Source organism: Podarcis raffonei, chromosome 5 (genome assembly GCF_027172205.1).
Source record: "Podarcis raffonei isolate rPodRaf1 chromosome 5, rPodRaf1.pri, whole genome shotgun sequence".
In the NCBI taxonomy this organism is placed as follows: domain Eukaryota; kingdom Metazoa; phylum Chordata; class Lepidosauria; order Squamata; family Lacertidae; genus Podarcis; species Podarcis raffonei.
Window position 1 is genome coordinate 92271335 of NC_070606.1, and position 22242 is coordinate 92293576.

Sequence of the window (22242 nt, forward strand, 5' to 3'; positions counted from 1 at the left end):
GAAATTGGAGGGAGGGGAGGGCAGTGACCCACCCCAATTAAAAAGCGATTCGTTACCCAAAGGAAGCCCGCAGCCAACCTCTCTCCGTTTTCCCCCACGCTGAAGGCAGAGCCCCGGCATTTTAAAAATGATTTTAATTAAGGTTGATGAGAAGACCAGATCTGCCTATGAGGTGAGGCCATTAATCCGGCTTCTGGAGCCGGGGGCTCCCCCGCAGAAGGTCTCCAAGTGGGGGGCGCCCCCCTGCCTGCCCACCGCCTTCTCCTTCTCCCTTCCAGCAGAGGTTTCATTACTTGCCGTTAGTGCCTGAAAACAATGAAGGATGTCGAACTGGGCTTTTATTGATTATTTGTCACCCTGTATTTGTCAGTTTCAATCACTTTCCCCCCCTGAAGTTTTACTTACGGGCACTTGAGTTTTCGGATTAGCGCAGCTCTGGGGATTGAAGGGAGGGGGTTGCAATTATCCGCTGGCCTGCTTCCCCCTCCCCAGAGAACAGGAGAGTGGTGAAAAACAAGGGGAGGGGAATCGAGGTAGGCATTAATGTACAGAAGCGTTCATCGGTGCTCACTCAAAAGCGGAGGATTGCGGAGCCCAAAGGAGTTTGACCCTGCCTTGAAAATATAATACCCAAGCGCGACCAAGAGGCGTTTGCTACTTTGCCCTGCGACTGGTCAGTTTATTCTCTGTAGCCCCACAGGGCATTGCTCAGTACGGTTTTCTCTCAGGGCCTGTTCGGCTCTAGTGCCTCTGTTTTCAGTTGCCTGTATCTCTTTCGCTTTCAAAAGGGGGAGACTTTGGAACTGGGAGCTTAACTGGCCCCATGAAAACTGAAACGCTTGAGGCCCCCTTACCCACTGCAGGGGTGTCAATTTGAATTAAATATTGGGGAGGCCCAGGTAAGCACCACCCTGCAGAATCGATCACATGATGCTACACATGCACACCATTCAAATGACAATGGCTTTCAACTTGGGGGGGGGGGGAGGCAACCCTGGCCCAATCAAATAATTTATGGGGGGTGAAGGGAACTTGGCTCCTAGGAGTTGGGTCCTATTTGCCCACACTTGGCAAATAATATACAGTGGTACCTCGGGTTACAGACGCTACAGGTTACAGACTCCGCTAACCCAGAAATAGTATTTTGGGTTAGGAACTTTGCTTCAGGATGAGAACAGAAATCGCGCGGCGGCGGTGGCAGCGCAGCAGCAGTGGGAGGCCCCATTAGCTAAAGTGGTGCTTCAGGTTAAGAACAGTTTCAGGTTAAACGGACCTCCGGAACGAATTAAGTATTTAACCAGAGATAGCACTGTACACACACACACACACACACACACACACACACAAACTTTCCACAGAGCTTATTTTAGAATTGCATGAACAACTCTATGCATGTCCACTGAGCAGTGAGCTCCACTCAGTGAGTCTTACTCCTAGGTAAAGGTGTATAGGTTTGCAGTGTCGGAAGACTGCCTTCACATGAAAAATAAAAATTGTCCTTGGGATGGCTACTATTACTATCATCAGCATTAGCATAAATAGTAGTAGTAGTAGTAGTAGTAGCAGTAGTATTACTAGTTCTGTCACATGATAGTCTGCAAGTGGATCAAATCCAAAGCCCCTCTATTTATTAGGAAATTTCCCCAGGAAAATGTGCAGATAGCTGTATACCAGGGATGCAGCCCTCTAAATATTGCTGGACTGCAGCTCCCATCATCCTTCACCATTGGCCGTGCCGGCTGGGGCTGATGGGAATTGGAGTTCAGCAACACCCAGAGGCCCATAAGCTCCCCAACCCTGCTACAGTATAAACAAAAGCAAGTCTACAGCTCTTTCTAAGGACACTGGGTAAAGGTAAAGGGACCCCTGACCATTAGGTGGCCGACTCTGGGGTTGCGACGCTCATCTCGCTTTACTGGCCGAGGGAGCCGGCATACAGCTTCTGGGTCATGTGGCCAGCATGACTAAGCCACTTCTGGCGAACCAGAGCAGCGCACGGAAACACCGTTTACCTTCCCGCCACAGTGGTACCTATTTATCTACTTGCATTTTGACGTGCTTTCGAACTGCTAGGTGGGCAGGAGTTGGGACCGAGCAACGGGAGCTCACCCCGTCGTAGGGATTCGAACCGCCAACCTTCTGATCAGCAAGTCCTAGGCCCTGTGGTTTAACCCACAGCGCCACCCGCGTCCCTCTAAGGACACTGGGTAGTAAGGCCTATTAAATACAGCAGGTAGTATTTCCAAGGACTGGGTTGGATTTAAAGTTGGATTCAAAGTGAAAGCATTTTGATTCACAGCGCACGTAGGCCAAATTCTTGAAAGAAGTATTAGTCCCCAAATGGCACTAAATTGTTTTCAAATCTAAATACTTAATCTGAACTAGTTTGAGCTGAGGTGCCAGGAAAGTCATCCAGTAAATTTGATTTAATTCTGTTGTAGATGCTGCTGCTCTGTTGGTTGGCATCAGCACAGCTAACTCAGGTCAGTTCCAGTGTTTGTACTATGCTGTTAGGTTACCTGAGCCAACATAGTTTTCAGAAAAAAATCATTGAGAGTATATATCATTGTAAAGTTACCGGTAGCTGGGATGAGATTTTATTGCAATCTGATTTTGATCTCAAATCCCATAGATTTCAATGGGAGACAGAAGCAAGTTTTTATTTTGAAATCTTTAAGATAATATTTTAGTTTTCTGTTATGTTGCGTTGACTGTATACTCTATATTTGACTTTCTTCAGATTGTTTTATTTATGTTTTATTGAATTAACATGCTGTAAACCACTTTGAGATTTTTCTTAAAAATATAAAGCGGTATAGAAATTAAAAATAAATAAATAAATAAATAAAGTAAGTGCTTAGGAGTTTTTCCATAGCGACATAGAAGTGCTTGACATTGGTTGGATCATATTGATTGAGATTTACTTTTAAGTTAACATGGATAGATTTTCAGCTTAATTCCATGCATGTTTCCACTGAAGTATATCCCATTGAGTACAATGGGTTTACTCACAGGTAAGGGGATACAGAATTGTGGTTGTAGGTTTTGATATGCAGGGCTTGACTACAAAGCACATGATGCATTGTCCCTCTGAGCAAAAAACCATACACTGGGACATCTGAGGTCTTGAAGAATTGACAGTAAAACTGGGATTTGGAACCTGTGACCCTAGATGTTGTTAGACTTTAACTTTCATCAGCCCCAATCAGCACACCCAATAGTCAGGGGTGATGGGATTTGTCCAGCAACATATGAATATCCCCAGGATCCCCAACCCAGCAATATAGAATCAATGAACGAAAGCAAAAACAGAGCAAGCAAAAATTCAGTCATCTGGCTTGAAGCAGAGAACAATTATATGGAAATAATATTCCCCCTGCATCTTTTGGACATCACTAGTTTGAAGACTGCAGAGTGCAGAGGATCAACAGTGGGAGTGCATTTTACTTAGAGGGACAATGAGATGGGTGCAAAAATTCCTTGTCACATGCTACCTTATCCCCCCCGCCCACCCCATTTCCCCCCTATTTAGTATCATCAGTGAACCAGGAAGCAATGTTTTATCATAATGCTTCTCCTTCGATACCTTATTATGACATCAGCAATTACAAATAACAGCAGCAGCAACTTCCTTTATCAGATGTATGAAGTGGGTGAGTAGAGTCTTTTAAATAAAAGTTAACTGCACGGGTGATTCAGTTGCCCCACATAGCACCACATTCCTAAGTGTTCCCATGAGATATGTTTCCACCTTAGAATCTTGATATATAAGTCACAAACACGAACCGTCACAGCACTTGCTCTGAAGATGCCCCTGAAGTTAATGAGAACACTCCAGAATAGCTTGTTGCAGCCAGGGGCAGATCTACTATGAAACTAATTCGTTGTTGTTTAGTCGTTTAGTCGTGTCCGACTCTTCATGACCCCATGGACCAGAGCACACCAGGCACTCCTGTCTTCCACTGCCTCCTGCAGTTTGGTCAAACTCATGTTGGTAGCTTTGAGAACACTGTCCCACCATCTCGTCCTCTGTTGTCCCCTTCTCCTTGTCCCCTCAATCTTTCCCAGCATCAGGGTCTATTCCAGAGAGTCTTCTCTTCCCATGAGGTGGCCAAAGCTTATTTATTTATTTATTTATTGAATTTATATACCTGCAAGCATCAGGGAGGCTCACAGCTTAAATTTCAGGGCCCCTTATACCAGAGGGGCTCTATAAGTAACTTTAGTCCATGTTGCTTTTTAAAAAGCTTTAAATAGTGCATTATGCAGATATATAATATTTCCCTCATTTTCCCTCATTCTGCTCCTCATAACTCGAAAACCATAAGGCATAGGAATTTTTTATTCACACCAGTGACTTTGACATGTGGGATAATTCAGTACAACATTTTAAATCAAAATCTGAGATGCAGTAGTTAAATTTCTTTTTTAAATGGTGGTGATCTGTCATGCCCGGACACTGAGATCCAGCTCTGAGGGCCTTCTGGCGGTTCCCTCACTGCGAGAAGCCAAGCTACAGGGAACCAGGCAGAGGGCCTTCTCGGTAGTGGCGCCCGCCCTGTGGAACGCCCTCCCATCAGATGTCAAAGAGATAAACAACTACCTGATGTTTAGAAGACATCTGAAGGCAGCCCTCTTTAGGGAAGTTTTTAATGACTGATGTTTTAATGTATTTTTAATCTTTGTTGGAAGCCGCCTAGAGTGGCTGGGGAAACCCAGCCAGAGGAACGGGGTATTATTATTATGGAACAACCCCATTGAAGAAGATAACAGTGGTTACCCAGAACTTGTTGTTGGTTGTGAAGGGGCCCGCATAACAGTTCAGGGCCCCCAAAATGTGGGTCCACCACTGGTTGCAGCCTCATGAAGTACAAACTATAGGAGGCCACCTGCTGCCCCCCTGCCCCACAACCAATGCCCCTCTTTCTATCTCCCCTTCTCCAAAGATTGCTTCCGTTTTTCTCTTGATGTTGTGCCTGAGATGATGCTCGCATCTTGTGTGGACACGAAAGGCAAGCTTGTATAATAGGCCCGGGAGTTGGCAGGGAGCCTATCTTGTACAGTAGTACTCCATTTGATGTACGGTATTTCATGGCACAGTAAGCTAAGAGACAAGTGAACACCAAGAGGCCTGTAATATGGGCTTTAATTACAGCTGAGAGGGTTCTCCAGGCTGATTAGCAAGAGGAGGGTGAAAAAATCAATTGCACGCATCCCTGTCACAATGTGCTAATAAAAATTAAAAAGCACACCGTTTATGAGGGCAAACATATTATTGTTGTTTTTAATCACTGGGAGGGTATGGAGGTTAAAAATGCTATACCACACAAATAACTCCATGCAATTACGGGGACAAGCTGTCACCTTCTTCCAAGAGACTATGTATTAGACCAGGCTTTGCCAACCTGCTGGCTGGGGCTGATGGGAGGGCACCAGGTTGGTGAAGCCTGTATTAGCCAAAAAAATTCAAGATCCTTCATGTTCACACTCACTCACTTCACACACATTTATCACAACCGCTGGCAGAATAACCCATGCACGCCAGATCACAATGGGACAATTCATGACATCATAGTGCTTACACACACTTCAACAGATGGGATGTTGACTCACAAATCCCTGTGAATCCTTTTACTTGTGTCCACATCAGGACACGGTGGAAATATTCTGAAAAAATCTTTAGTAAATGCGGTATAGTTGATTATTGACTCCCCACTGTAGTTGCTAATCTCACTATTTAAAAAACACATCCTGTTTGGTCCTCAACCCTGTTCCACATCTGTACCTTGCCTAGGGATTAATGGCAATGCAAATAAAACCTGACTCATTATTTCTCAGGAAAGTCCAGAATTGGGATGGAGTGCTGGAATCTGAGCAATATTCAAGTGAATTCCTGACCTCCTTTCTTTTTTTGTTATGTTTAATTGGTTCTTGAACACTTGGAACATTAAGATCTGAGATTTTCTTTATTTTTGTGTGTCTCTGTTGTAGCAGAAGTTAAGAACCTGTGTGGTTGCAGTAGTTAGTGAAAATTATGCATGGCTTGGAGAAAATGCTTAGAGAGTAGTTTTCCTGCCTCATAGTATTAGAACAATGAAGCTGAAAGTTGGAAGGTTCAGGATTGACAAATGGGAGTACTTAATCACACATCTCACAGTTGAATTATGGAATTTGGATTAGGATACAAGTGGCTACTAGCCAGTCAGAGGCAGTAATAATTATGAATACCAGTTGCAGGAAACCAGAGGAGGAAAGAGTTCTATTGGGATGCCATAACACTATGCATTTGAGTACTCAGCTGTTCCTTCCCCCTTTGGAACCTCTAGTCTACTGCACAACCACTGATTTGGGGACAGTAGGGAAAAGTTGGCCAAGTTTGGGCAAAGGAGATTCACCGCCTGATCAGTGCTTGGATTAATGTGTGTGCGGAAATGGGCAGTCCTTAAGAAAGCCCACAAACTCCACCCCCAGAAGCTATGAAAAACAGTAGCTATGGGGACATCACAAAGATGATTTGTGGGCTCCTGTAACTTAAGCACTCCACCATACTCATTCCTGCTGCTTCTCCTGATGTGGTCTTCAGTCTTCATCCAACAGGGAACAGTGGGGGGTGGCTGCAGAAATATATCCTTGCTGATTCTGGTTGACCAACGTAGATCCTTGCAAATTTTGGCTTGTTTCGGCATATGTTTGGTTTTTCAGGTCACATTCACCCTCTGCTTCATCCTACTCATCAGCACCTGAGGAAAGAGAGAGTTTTGAATTTAGTTTTGGAGTATTGTCTTTTATTTACTGGATTGCGCTAGAAATGATTCTCATTTATGTATGCCCACAAACATGTTTGGATCAAAAGGATCATCTATACAACATGCTTGGAGGTGGTCTATTTCCACTTCTGAAGTACAAAATGTATTATAATGTGAGGTAGGCATTGCTCATGCTAGAGGTGTGCAGGTCAGGATATAATGACTTGCCTAAAACCATCCAGTATGAATGCTTGTTTTTTTATATTATTAATCCATTGAGTATGTCTGCTTTTATTTAGACTCCTGCAGGGGTCTTATGCCTCAGAAGCATGGTAGTGGATTCAGGGATACAATGAACAGGCAGGATGAGGACAATGCAAGCAAGGTTTTGCACAAACTTCTTTTGTTCACTTTCTTACCTGGGGAAAAATGAGTATGTTTGCAGGGTTGATGGCAGGATGGTAAACATTTAGCAGGTGGCGAAAGGAACAGACAAAGGAGAAAATGAGCAGGAGACAGGACTAGGTTTGGCTAGTGTGGGAGCAGATATTGTGAGAATACACCTGAGCAAAATGGAAATAAATGATTTGTTGGGCACCCTTGTGAATGCCTTTTGCAAAATGTTTCTCCATAGATAGCCATGAAGGGAGATATTTATTTCCATGGTAGAAATAAAAGCTGGTGGCCCAGACTGTAACAAAAGGAAGGCAGGTTAGGACACCTTCCCCCCACAAAATAAAGCAGGTTGTGGGGCATGTCCCTTCTGATCCACCAGCCTGTGAATCTTCCCCTCCCCTAAGTAACATCAGCACATGCATACTGAGCCTTAAAGGTAAAGGTAAAGGGACGCCTGGCCATTAGGTCCAGTTGTGGCCGACTCTGGGGTTGTGGCGCTCATCTCACTTTATTGGCCGAGGGAGCCGGCGTACAGCTTCTGGGTCATGTGGCCAGCATGACTAAGCCACTTCTGGCAAACCAGAGCAGCACACGGAAACACCGTTTACCTTCCCACCAGAGCAGTACCTATTTAGCTACTTGCACATTGACGTGCTTTCGAACTGCTAGGTTGGCAGGAGCTGGGACCGAGCAACGGGCGCTCACCCCGTCGTGGGGATTTGAACCGTTGACCTTCTGATCGGCAAGTCCTAGGCTCTGTGGTTTAACCCACAGCGCCAGTGCCACCAGGCAGCAAATGGTGGAATCAATGGAGGTAGGTCTGTGATAGCCTTGGCTTACTCCCATCCCAAGCATAAGTTGAAATTAGATATGGAAGTGAAGTGGAAGCCAGCACTTCCACTATGCATCTAATAAATGCAGAGGAAAGTGTTCTGATGGTACAGTTTATCACTGTCACAGTGTTGTAGACATAAGAAAATGTGTACTTCTCCACCCTCCCTCTGCTACACAATTATTAATGATACAGAAGTCCAGTCTTCTTTTCTGCCCTCATTATACCTCTGCATCCTACCAGCATCCAGCGGATCTCCTCCCCATGAAGTGTGTGACTCAGGAGCTGCAGGCTTTCTTGATGAAATCCTACCACTTCAGGCTTTTCTGCTTTCAAACTAGACTGAGATTTCATTTCCGGTCTGAGGAGCTCACAGCTCTACCAGCCGCAAGGCCTTTTTTTTGTAATGTCGCCAAGGGGGTGCTTGGCTGTGGGCAGAACAGTCAGCATTTTACCCTGTCACCCGGGAATGAGTTGGCACCATGGTTCTCATGTGAATCACCAACCCACAGCATGAGTTCATCAGCAACCAGGAAGGGCACGCTCTCGGATGGACAGAGCTGTTCCACAAGAATGTGACAGAAAATGTCAAAAGAAAAGCTTCACTGTCCCAACTGATCACTCAATGAACCCAGTGAGCTGCTACATTCAGTGCTCAGTATAACACATCCACCCCTCTCTGAATGACATAGTTCTGTTGTAGAGGCCTGAGATTTGGAGCCAGTTTCTGTGCAAGGCAGAAGAAGCTGCCTTATAATGTCAGGCTAATGGTCCATCTAAGCCAGCATTGTCCACCCTGGCTGGAAGAATTCATAGAAAGGTTGCAGGTGTGGTGTGTTTGGCAATGATAAAAAGACGACTTGAGGTTGGAGGGGCTCGGGGAAGATCTTTCTTCCCCAGTCTCCAATTGCAGCTGCCTGTATGTACTTCTGTTTTCAAAGAGAAAGCCGAATGTTGAGAATGTGGACTGGGTGTATCTATTCACATTTCAAATCACGATGTGATTGCTTCAGCTTGCACCAACCTTACAAAAGTGCCCATATGCCATGCATCTGATGAAATGGACTCTAGCTAACAAAAGCTTGCATTGCGATAAATTTGTTAGCCAGTGTGGTGTAGTGGTTAAGAGCGGTAGTCTCGTAATCTGGGGAACCGGGTTCGCATCTCCACTCTTCCAAATGCAGCTGCTGGTTGACCTTGGGCTAGTCACACTTCTCTGAAGTCTCTCAGCCCCACTCACCTCACAGAGTGTTTGTTGTGGGGGAGGAAGGGAAAGGAGAATGTTAGCTGCTTTGAGACTCCTTCGGGTAGTGATAAAGCGGGATATCAAATCCAAACTCTTCTTCTTCTTCTTACAAGTTATTTTTTTATTGTAAATTTATTCACCTTCAAGTTGTCTCCTTAACATTTTTGCTGCAGCAGGCTAACATGGCTATCTACCGGGAACCTGATCCAGGCACACCAATCTTCTGCTGGACACAATCCAGCCTTGGATGCTTTGCAGAGGCATGGGATGCGTGTCTTGGATTGTGAACTGAGTTGTGAGCATTCTGAATTCTGGATCATGGCCATTTGCTATGTGCACTGATTGGCCCAAAGTAATGGGCCTCCATGGGGACACGGGTGGCGCTGTGGGTTAAAGCACAGAGCCTAGGGCTTGCTGATCAGAAGGTCGGTGGTTCGAATCCCCGCGACGGGGTGAGCTCCTGTTGTTCGGTCCCTGCTCCTGCCAACCTAGCAGTTTGAAAGCACATCAAAGTGCAAGTAGATAAATAGGTACCGCTTCGGCGGGAAGGTAAACGGTGTTTCCGTGCGCTGCTCTGGTTTGCCAGAAGCGGCTTGGTCATGGCGGCCACATGACCTGGAAGCTGTACACCGGCTCCCTCGGCCAATAAAGCGAGATGAGCGCCGCAACCCCAGAGTCGGCCATGACTGGACCTAATGGTCAGGGGTCCCTTTACCTTTACCTTTTAATGGGCCTTCATGTTCCCTTCCAACTCTAAAATTCTATGAATCTTTGCTTGAATCTAACGTTCAGTTAGCTTACTGCAGTGTGGATTGGTCTGGCGCAAAGAGCAAAAGGACTCCTTTTGAACACACTCTTGGACATTGGAAGCTAAAGCCTCAACATTCAGACTATTCTTAACAATTTTGCTTAGAGATTTGTTGTCTTCTTATAACGATATATCTCTACAGCTATAGTTTTGCAGAATATTCTTCTTATTGCCTCCTCTACCCATACTTTTTTGGTTTCTTCCCATTTCCATTAGCCTCTTGAAACTTGTTTTCTTGATTAAATATAATTAGCTCATTGATTCATTTTTATGTATTTGATATTCTGCTGTACTCCATTATTCCCATTGTTCACTCTTTTACCAAACCATTATTTGATATGTTATATCTTGTCATATAAGGGTGATTTTGCAGCCCTGTGTTAATTCCTAAATAAAGAATTGAGGGGCAGGGAGAGAATCTTATGGAGTCTACATGACTCATTGAACCACTTTTCTCTCTGTTTAATTTCCAGACACCAAGAAACTTTATGAACTTAGTTCTGTGAAGAGACTCAAAATCCCACTGAATTCAGTGAGATTTATTTATGAGAAAGCATGTTTAGGATTGCTCCTCATATCCTTTGGGGCACTTGCTAAGGCACACAAACTTTATTTTCGACTTTGCTTACATCCAGTAATTGACACCCTTTCCTGAAAGCCAGTATGTACCTCTACCTCCCTCCCTCCCTCCCTCCCTCCCGTGCATGCAGCTATCATTTTATAGTATAATATTTACTTTGGATAATTTTAAGAAGGAGACAATTAGCATTTATATCAGACAGGATTTTTAAAATAAATAAATAAATTGTGTTTATATCGGACCATTTAAAAAAGGAGAAGCCAATAAAATTTTGGTGTGTGGGCTTTTAGTTGTTGCTGTTGGTGGTGAAAGTATTGGTTGGACTGTATTTACATGCTTGGCTCTGGTTTTTAACCAGCACATCTTGAAGTAGCTGTTGTGGTGGAAGAGGCAACGCCACTTGTTCTAAGCACCGCTCCTCACTTTTAATGGGAAACTCCAAACATTTTTTTTTTCTATTAATTGTCTTCTCGATGTTAGAATTTTGAACTTAATGGCAGAGCAGACAGCGCAAAAAGCAAACAATTAAAACATTTTATGTATTTGATCTCTGATAGGCATCTCTGCAAGATAGATTTTAACATTTTTTTCTTCTTAATTCCGCCCCCCTTCCAGTAAGAAGGATAAGCTTGGAGTGCCCAGTCGCCGTGGTAACTGCCAGAAAAATTCTCCAGAAGTTTGAAGAGGTCAGCTAACAGGGTCAACAACTCTGGCCTCTTTCTGAGCTGGGGCAGGCAGGCCCCATCCTGCTGGCAGAATGTTCGCCAAGGCCTAACCCTGGGAGGTGGGCCATTCCAGCTCTGATATAAATTTTTTGAGTCAGTCCACGGCCTGGACTCTCCAGGTGGCCTCCAAAATCGATGGTGACCTCTTGACCCTGTCTAACGTCGGCATCGCATCCAACCTAAGGAAGGATTTAGGCAGGAGTGACAGCTTTCCACTGAGTGTTATTGGGGACAGTACAAACAGTTTGGGAAGCAAGGAGGTAGGTATGAGGCGACCAGGTCATTAAAAGCATATTAAAAAACAATTGCAGTGGGTTGAGATGGGGCGGGGGGGGGGCAGGGCGGGAGGAACAATCCTTGTTAGTGGTTACTTTCTAGTTAGCATTTATTTATTTATCTATTTTTTGTTTGTTTCTTTGTAAATCTTTGCAGAGGGCTGCTCCCATCCTTGTCTTCAGATCTTGCTTTTAACATTAAGGACATCCCTGGTTTTTGGTGTAGAAAGGGGGCTTTTCCTTTGTGTTGGAAGTCAAAACTCGTTTTGCATCCACATATAAATAACAGATGGATAAATAAAAATGGATAGATTCAGAACACAATAGACATTTTCCTTCACTGTCTAGGTATCTTCCCAGAATTGCTAAAAATGTATGTATTAAAATGCCTCTTCTGCTTTTCTTGCCAGGAATAGTCCAGGAATTGTTATAGAAGGTTCTTTATTCAAAAGAGTAACTTTGGAATATATGCAGCCATCCTGAGATTTAACAAAACATTAAGGGCACAGTCCAGCCAAAGCTAAGCACATTCTAATCCCATTGATTTTCCTGGGACTGACAAGTGCTTAACTTTGTTTGGATTGTGCCCAAGTAAAACAGGTGCTTAAAAAAATTAAGACAAGGAAATTACAAGGTATGCAAAAAATGCTCTGGAATGAAGGTGAGCTGGTTTAACTGGGCTGTTCCACTTCTGCTTTGTAAAACAAATAGTTAAGCGCACATTTGATTCCATGGGATCCAGTTCTAATGTGGGGAAGAAATGTAATCACAAGATAACAAGTATTCATAGATAATTTTATGTAAGTGTTTTATCAGGAGTTTGCTAACAAATCAGTTGAACTCTGAATTCCTTAGCAAGTGGATTCTTTGTTCAGCTTTATTTACAAAAATAGAATCCAGTGCTACAACCATTACTCATGTAGTCCTCATGTATAGAGACACTCTTGCCACAGAGCAAGGTGAAAAGGATACTTCAGAGTGTGGGCACCAGGAAGAATGGGAGGGAGAGCTAACCCCATGTCCTGTTCACACCCAGCCAAGGAAGGCAAATGCCGGCTAGTTAATACTTTGTTGACAAAAGCACACACACTTCTAGTGCCTTCATAGCTATTTTCCAGATCCATGCCTGGTGGAGCATTTGACGCAACAGTGGGACCATGCGCCCCTAGGTTTATGTACCCTTGTCTGACGGAGTGTGCACATGCAACCTGAGACGACTTCTTCCTGGAAGCCGTTGCTGTGCTTGCCTCTTCAAGCCCCTCCTGGTTCTTAGGAGACAGCAGGGTAGATGGCGGCAGCAGTTTGACTGGCCCATCCCTCATCTGATCAGCCTCGTGCTCTGCTTCCAACCTGCCCTGTACCCCCACCTCCTTCTCTGACTCCTTCTCCTAAACTCCATAAATTGCTGCCTCTCTTTCCTGGGTCCTCCTCTGGCCCCGTTGTCTCCGTCACACAATCATCAGGGCCCTACCAGTCCCTGGCACCCCACAGAGCATAATCCACCAGGAGATTCTCCCCTCATAAGCTCCATTGAGATGACCTGCATACAATTAAGGTTGACATACAATGAACATGTGCTTTTCTCATTTATCAGAATGTTCACAAAATATTGGGATTGAGGATCGCAGGTCAAAGGTAGAACACCTAACATGCATGAGAAAACTCAATGTACGACTCTTGGCATCATTAACTAAGGCCGAGGGGGGAGCCTTTTTCAGTTTGAGGGACATACAACCTCATATGCAACCTTCTAGGGCCACATGTCAGCAGTGGGCAGGGCTGCAGGCAAAAGTGGGCAGAGCTTTAATGGATGTGACTCACACCTTCATACAAAAGGCTACATTCCAGCCTTATATCTACATCCACCCACATATCTCCATCATCTAGGCCAGTACAAGGCATCATATTCCAGCCAGGTAAAAGCAGCCAAGGAGGACCCAGAGGAGAACTGATGCAGGGTGTGACCTGGGGAAGACGCATGGTCCAGGAGAGTCCTGAGGGCCAGATAAGGAAACATAGAGGGCTGCATGGGAGACCCCAGGCCTGAGGTTCCCCACCTCTGAGTTAAAGGAACTTGGGTAGGCGGGCAGGAAAAGGCCACTGCTTGAAATCTCATGGAGCCCCCTGGAGTCAGATTAGCAGAATATAGTGCGGTAGGTGGACCCATGGCCTGACATAAGGCAGTTTAATATGTTTAATATGTGCTTGCATTACTTTGATGCTGAATTTTAGAAATAATTTTGCAGGGGAGAAGGCATGTGGATAACACAGAACATAACCAGCAGTTTCAGAGGCTGTTAGAATTGCCCACAAGTGAATTCATGAGTTCCTTTTACAAAACTCAAAGGAGAACCTACTTGCCTGTGCAAGTTCCCCATTGGGTATTGCTGAGAGGAACTTCAAAAAGCAGAACCAGGACACTCTGGTTGGCGCGAATAACACCCAGCGTCTTCTCAGGACTCTATAAATCTGAACCAGTTTATCAAGCCTCTTGTACTGATTTGGCTGCCACCCAAAGAGCCCTGGGAACTGCAGTTCTGAGAAGAGGCTACAGAGCATTGACAAAGGCTACTTAAGCCCCAGGATTTGGAGCCAGGAAGGGAAGTGTCTTACAATTAAATGGGTTTCAAACTGGATTAAATTGGTTGCGCTATGAGACACTGTCCTGAGAACTACTCTGTCCCAATAACTTAATATTTAATTTATGAAAGGGGGGAAGATGTTACACCTTGTACATTTGGGTTGTTGTTGCTGGAGAATCCAACATTTAGAAGACGGGAGACATTATAGAGATGTATAAAATCATGCATGGCATAGAGAAGATGGACAGAGAAAAGTTTTTCGCCCTCACTAGAATATGTGGACCTCCAATGAAGCTGAATGTTAGAAGATTCAGCACAGACAAAAGTATGTACTTCATGCAGTGCATCATTAAACTATGGGATTTGCTCTCACAAGAGGCACTGGTGGCCACCAACTTGGATGGTTTTAAAATAGGATTGGGCCAATTCATGGAGGAAAAGGATATCAGTGGCCAGTAGGCATGCTGGCTATGTTCACCTCCACTGTCAGAAGGAGTAATGTTCCTGAATGCCAGTTGCTAGAAATTGCAGGAGGGAAGAGTGCTGTTGCACCCAGGTCTTGCTTGTGGGCTTTCCTTGGGTATCTCGTTAGCCAGTGTGAGAACGGGATACTGGACTAGATGGGTCATTGGCTTAATCCATCAGGCTCTCCTTATCCATGCAAAGTTTTGCCAGGAAGACCAGGAGCAGGATCTGGAGTTTAGATGAGCACAAGAACAGGAGGGTCAATGGAGACAAATTTCAGTGAAGAAGGTGGAAGTCACAGGAACACAATGCAGCAAAAAAGATTCCTGTTGTTCAGTTAAGCCTTGATAGCTGATGTGGAAATGTTTGCAGCTAATCAGATTTATCAGGGATCACTCAGCTTCCTGTGGGATTGGGTGACCCTTTCACTCTTAAGTGCTGGACTACAGCAAGGACTTGGGAATCTGATGAGCTGTCTAAAAAGACAGCTTCAGGGCCTTAAATAAAAACCTTAAATACCACAGGTGAGACATTTCAGTTGAAATAAAATTATGGCTTAATGAACTTGCATTACTGTTGTTTGGACTGGTCTGGAGGGAAGATCTGGGTTGTTTGTCAACAGACATGAAGGGTTTCTATTAGAGTAATGTAATATCAATGTAAATTTGAGGCTCTTATTGGGCATGATGTACTCTATAGTAGATGTAACTCTTACAATGTTGAATGAAAAATTGAGCACTTAATGCTGAACAGGGCTATGGAAATTATCTGTAATGATCAGCTCCTTACTGCTGAACTCGCATCACCTAGAATACAATTCTGTGCATAAAGAGAGAGCGGGAACAGCCAGGGGGACCCACCTTGAAATACCTGCAGAGCAACTTTAATTACTGCCAGGTGCTAAGGCTGCAATCCTATGTACACTTACTTGGGAGCAAGCCACAGTGAACTCAGAAGGGCTTGTTTCTGCGGGTAAACATGTATAAGACTGAAATGCATAAGAAAAGACAAAATCTCTTCCTCATCCCTGGTGACTGACCAATTTGGCCCTTCCTTTCCCTAACATGTGGATCCGTTACATGTTCAGAAGTGGCTCAAACATCTTTTTCTTCCATGTGTGAGTAGCCCTACCATCTGAAGCATGTATTTTGGGAGACAACTTCCCAAGTGAAATGAGAGATTGCAAAAGCCCATCTGCCAAAGGCTGCATTCAATGGCATTTGCAGTCCTTCTATTCACATGCTACTTTAAAGTGAGGACTCTTCTTTTCTCCATGATCCAGCAAAGCAGAGAAACTGCTCCCACACATAGGAGTAGTAGCCAATGTACTGGTTCTGTTAGTGCAAGGATTTCCATTTGCGCAGCAGAACTACCCCCTCTCTTTTCCCAGTGTGCCCTGCACCCTCCCCCAATCTGTTTTGCAGGGTTGGAGAAAATCCCATAGTGGAGTGGGGGGTGGGGAGGGGAGTTCTGCTGCGCAGTCAAAAGACTTTGTGCTGATGGAACGCGTGTGCGGAATACCTGCCATAATTTTTCCTTGCTGGAAAGGAAACTTTATGAAAGGACCATAGATTTATATGGCACTTCAAAGCATTAAAAAAAGAAAAGAAAAAGTTCCATCTACGTTATCTTGTATTCCTTAGAACAGTTCTCTTCACATTCCATATGCAGATGGAGTAGCATAAAGACTGAGGAAGTGTGAGTTCAATGGAGAAGCAATATGTGAATCAGAGGCTTCCTCGTCACTACACCACAGCTGTGTCAGGATGTACAGTTAAATATGACTAAGGTGCTAGGCCTGGCCCGCTTTGGTCCCCATGCTGTGAGGATGTGGGTGTACATGTCCACCTGCACAGAAAAGCCTGCCACAGGCTAGGTATATGCAACTGTGTTTGGAGCCTAACTGTTAAGCCAAACCTTCCCACTGATTTTCTTCCCAAAAGGTGTGTTATTGGGGAACAACTCCAGCTCACCTCATAGTTCCTTAGCTGTGTCTTTGACCTTGGTGCTCCAGAGGAAAAGGCAGGGAGTCCACCTTACCTCTGAAGATTTCAGGTAAGTAAAATGTCTTTCTCAACCCTGAAGCATCTCATCTGGGTACCAAAATAACTACACATCTATCCTTCATTAAATACAGACACATCTGCCTCAAAACAAGGTCCATAGTAAGCATAAGTGCTGCAAGGAACCAATTCAGTGTCCACTGCTGCTAGGGAGGACTCAGCCCTGCTCCCACCACATTGAATCAACCCACAAGCCCAGGCCACAAAGGTTGGCCCCAGGTGACCTGCTTAGTCAGGCATGGCACATGCTGTTTTGCCGCCTGAGACAAAAAGGAAAGGTGTCGTCTCAATGCTGCTCTGCCAGTGGTGAAAGAGGCGGAGTGACCATGGGGGCACCACCTCTTGGGGTTCCACCACCTGAGGCAGCTGCCTCAGTCTGCCTCATGGGTGGGCCGCCCTGAGTTTATTGAGCATTCAACGTTATCGATCTGCATGCAAATGAGCATTCATTCTGATTTGTTTGTGGGGAGGTTTGATATGACACTGTGTCATGTAATGGTGATCCCATCCTTTCCAGCGCACTTTCCCATAACTTTCGTTACTGCAGAATGGCCTGGTTTGTTTTGGGAGTGGAATCGTTGCGCAGGAGTCCAAATCCACTTTATCAGTGCAGCCCACTCCTATATCACTTTAACTATCATGGATTCCTCTCCTCCCCCACCCCAAGAATCATGATAACTGGTTTGTTAAGAGCCTCCTAACAGCTCTCAGCACCCTTAACAATGGACAACGCCCATGATTCCTTGTGGGGAGGGGGAGCCATGGCTGCTGAAGTGATGTAAGAGGGCTTTAAATATACGGTGTTGGTGTGACCTGAATTTGTTGGTATGTCACTGAATCCCACCTGCAAAATAGCAACAAGTCTGGAAGCATCCGGAGTGCGATGAACTGAAAGCAGCTACACAATGTACCCATCAGCACAACAAACATTGCTCCCTGGCATCTCCAGGAAGGATGGGAATGTCCTCTGCCTACAATCCAGAAAAGTTGCACCCAGTTGGTGTGGACAATAGTGAGCTAGATGGACCAGTGTATGAGGGAGCTTCCTCAGTTCCTCTCAAGCCATCAATCTGTCTTGTCATGAGAGGCAGTCAAGGGAATTTAAAAAACTTTACCTAAGCAAAATAAAGCTAGTCAATAAAATTTGATCAACTCTGAATCTTAAACATGGCACTCAGTAAATGAGAGTTTAACAGGGCTAGTTCTAGAAAGCTTTGTTTTTTCTACAACCTCTTATCACAGCATTGTGTTAAGGCCATTCAGCTAGCTACCAACAGTGGCAGTGGGCCTGTTTTGTATCTTATCCCTGTCTTAGCTTATTATTTAATGGAGGGTTGTTGGGGTTTTGATTGATTGATTGATTGATTGATTGTGTGTGTGTGTTGTCGTTAAATCTATATAGCAGTTTACCTGTGCAATGTGCCTCGTCAATCCATTTGTCCTTATTTCTTAAAGCAGTGTTGTGTGGTGGTTGGCGACACCTATTTCAGCTAAACTACCGTAACTAGAAAATAGGCTCGACTTCCTGAAGACCCAGAAACTCCATGTCAGCGTGCATATTTGAACTCAAGCTTCCCCAATATCCCTTGGTCAACATGTCACCCAGCGGCGGACTCACCTTCACAAAGGTGCATCTCCTTCCTGCTGCAAACTGCATGCCGCACATCAGAGCATGGAAATGCAGCATGCAGGAAATTAAGGGGTGAAATAATGGAAGGCGAGACGCACACGGGGTATATGTGCCGGCAGAGGAATGGTGGATTTTTGAAACAGTAGATAATGTCTTGGCCAAGATCTCCTTAAGCCTGGGTCTGATGGGTGAGGTCTTTAAGACATCCAAGGCTTACTCCATTAAGAGCTTTAAAAAGGAACAGCGCAGGCTTAAAGCCAATCCCTCTCTTTAGAGACAACCATGGTGGGCGTAATATGATCGCGGCAGTGCAAGGCCATGAGCAAACATGCAGCTGCATTCTGAAGCTGGGCGCATCAGAGAAGCCTTGTCAGCAATCAACTGTCAGAATAACCAGGGCGTGGGTTGCTGTTGAAGGCAGAGCCCGCGCCAAGACCCCTGCTTCTGAGAGCCAACGTGGATCTGCAGAGAGGATGTTGAATTTGGAATGACACCACGTGGCTCTATTGATGCTAAAATCACTTACCTCCCTGCTTTATCTGTGAACAGAGTGAACAGGTGGTTGAACAAATGGGGCACAACTAGTTTGGCTCTGGGAGGCAACACGAAGCAGTAGCTAGGAATGAATGAAGAACTGTTTTGTGCATCCAGATCAGCGGGGGGGGGGGAGTGGGATGTGACTCTTGTTTGTGTAAGTTGGGAGGGGTGAAACTGGCATGTCTCTCCCAGAGCGAATTGTACAAGTTATTCTTTTTTTATTTGATTTGATAAATTCATATGCCACACCCTCTACTCTCAAGAGTTCCTGTACATTTAGAACTTGTGCAGGAGGGATGCACAAATTCTGCCTTTCGTGCTAGATAATTTGCAGCGGGGAGGTTGGTGTGATGCTGGCGCACTGGCAGGGCATCCAAAGCAGAGTTTGCTAAAACACTCAGATAAACTTGCCGACAAGAAAAACAGTTCAACGTGGAACAGACTTCCTCCTCTGCTTTACTGCAGGCACTTAAACAGAAGTTTCATAGCCATTTCTCATGAATGCTATTGATGCGTCCTATGTTGAATATTCCGATTAAGCAGTAGGTTAGTCTGGATGACCTCCAAGATTCATTTCAACCACAGTTTTAAATTGCAGTGATTCTATATCAGCATGGCCTGACTCACAGGGTTGTTGTGAGGATAAAAGGAGAGAGGATAAATATTCTTTATTGCTCTAAATTCTGCGGAGGAAGGACTGGTTTATAAAGGAAAGTAATTGTAAAAATTGTTTCCCCTCCCCCGACAAGGAACAACAGCAGCAGCAGCAGCAGCAGCAACAACCATGCACTTTCAAGCCAGTCTATGAGTGCTTGAGGGCTTGAAACTTAAAAAATAAATAAGTGAAAACTGAGGTTCTTGGGATGAACATAATTCTGTGGCCAGTAGCAATTACGGTGCAGGTCTAGTTACAGTACAATAGCACACTCTGGGGATAAATATTCCCAAGGTACAGGTGGGGAATTGATGTAGACAGAGCATGACTAAATCAGTGGCCCACACAATGAGTCCTTGGCCAAGGGGAGCTTAACCTCAGGTGCCCCTGAGTTACACCTGGGGCACTGATCCCACAACAGCCTCTCACTCACTCACTTGCTGATGATGACTGGTGAGTAATCACTTTCATTTTCCCTTTACTACATCTCTCTCTCTCTCTCTCTCTCTCTCTCTCTCTCTCTCTCTCTCTCTTGTTACCCATGAGTTATGATAACATGTAAGCAGCTTATAGAATTCTTATCAGTAGACGCTGAACACAATGCAACAATTAACTCTTAACGACAGCCGCCTCTAACTATGAGTGACATGTCATAAATTATGTTTGAACTGGCTCCTTCCACACTGGAGAGTCTCTCCGCCACCCAGCCAGACCTCATAAAGTTGCACTCGCAGGCTTAATCCCACTTGGACGGGTGCCCTGCCCCCCCCCTCTCTCTCTCTCACACACACACACACACACACACTCCCAGCCCCAAACTTGGGCACAGTCGCCTTTCCCAACAAGGGAACAATCTTTGTTTCTGTTACCTTATTCGGCCAAAGACCTGAACAACTAGCTATGGCATTAGCAGGGCCTGCAGGCAGGACTCCCGGCAGGCCAGCCAACCTCCAACAAACCCCTTTTTATCCTCTGGTTTCTAGGAAGAATTATGATGGCGGTGCCCTGCTGATGATGAGTCAGATCTGTGGTGGGCCTGGAGAGAAGTCCTGTAAGTGGGGTGTACTGTAAAACAGGGGCTCCCATTCATCAAGGACCCTGTGTGTAATAAACCACAAAAAATGGGGGGGGGAGGGGGAGGGAGGAAGAGAAGGGGGAAGCAGCTGCAGAGAGCAGGAACAAACAACCCAGCTCATTCTTTAGGAGCCAAAAGTTTCTAATTTGCTGCTGGGCGGCTCAGCTCCCTGGCATCCTTTAGGAGCGGACAATGTCTGGCACTTGCTTGCACCCAGTTCTGCTCCTAGAAGTTCTGGGGTCCAGGGAACAGCTTTGTTTGGAACCCAAAATGTAGGCACAAGTTGAATAGAGAAAGAAAAGCACCACTCAGGGACATCAGAAAAAGTTTAAAGCTTCGCTGTGTGGGGGCCCTGAATCTAGCCGACCTACTGGGGGTAGGGGGTGAAATGGTACTTGGCCTTGTCTCTGGAGGCAATTATAAACAAAGCATCATGTGAGCAGTGAGAGAGGAATGGGAGTCTGATGGATGTATAAGGAAGTTTGTTGGGGGGGGTGAGAGAGTGACATATTCTGGAGCAGCTCAGACCACTGGTGCTGCTTTTTTCAGGAGCAGGCTAGATATTTTCCCCAGCTTCAAATTGCACAGCCAGCCATGCATCCGCTTGCTAAAAATGCAAGTTTTCAAAATTTTAAAAGTGAAATACCTTGATAAAAAGCATATAGAAAAGGAAGGAGAAGAGATGGGTGTCAAAGAGTTAAGAAATATTTGATCTTGGCTTGCATTAAGGGGCCTCACAGTCAGGTTGGAAAATGTCATGTGAGACCCCCTCTCCTATAAAAGAACCCAGAAGGAAAGTGGAAATTGCAAAATAAACTGGTGCTTCCTACAGTCCTTATTTTCCAGGACCAAGTTCCACACAAATTGAAAATAAATAGCCAATGAATTATATGTGATGAGTAGAGTAAAAAACCAAAACAGGATTTACCTTTGGACTGATCCACAATGAGAGTGACTGGTAAAATTTGGAGTGAGTTAAAAAGTAATTGTAGATTTTGTTTCTTGCACCAAACTTTTCAGAAAAAGTGATTATCTCGCTTTTCACCCATCAACATGCCTCATTATTCCAATCTCAAGAGGGGGGGGGGAACGCAACAGAATTCAGATTTGTTTTGATAACTATTAGTATATTACATGAATGACCTTTAATGCCCATTTTTTGCCTCAGCCAGGTTGCACCTGGAGCAGGTCTTGCCATCTCCCCATCCTTGCTATGTTTCTGAAGTTAGGTATCTGTTCTGCAACCCCTTAGTGATTTATAAGAGAGCAGATGGCATGAACACTGACACAAGTTGCAATTCCAGACCATTGGCTCATGTAGTCATTGTTCAGTGAAGCTCAGGGTCCTGACAACTTCCCTTAGGAGAATATGCTTCTTACATGTTTTGAGGTATTGCATTGTACCCAACCCTCAAATAGCAAAATGTACGATCTTGGATAAGGCAATTATTTTAACAGCAGGGAGGACACTTGAAATATGCCGTAGTGTGCAGGTGCCACAAGCCCATGATGCTGGTGGCAATGGACACCCATTTCATGCCAGCCCTTTTGTTCAGCCTAAAAAGCAGGGGCTCTTCCAGAAAGGAGGTGTGTAAAATTCCCTCGTCGATTTCACCCTCCTCCGCCA

General features: G+C 44.9%; 1 protein-coding gene across 12 annotated transcripts in view; it reads left to right on the forward strand.

The window, feature by feature from the left end:
- Positions 1 to 22242, forward strand: part of LOC128414804 (uncharacterized) — a 470265-nt gene that overhangs the window by 421877 nt on the left and 26146 nt on the right. For 3 of the 12 annotated variants that reach the window (XR_008330734.1, XR_008330733.1, XM_053390626.1), the window contains exons 7-9: positions 2442 to 2483; positions 16599 to 16710; positions 20524 to 20591. Coding sequence is in view for 8 of the 12 variants with exons in the window: in XM_053390626.1 (XP_053246601.1) it covers positions 2442 to 2483; positions 16599 to 16710; positions 20524 to 20591 (222 nt within the window). In the remaining 4 variants the exon portion in view is untranslated. The other 9 variants (XR_008330735.1, XM_053390630.1, XM_053390633.1 and 6 more) reach the window with 5 other exon arrangements.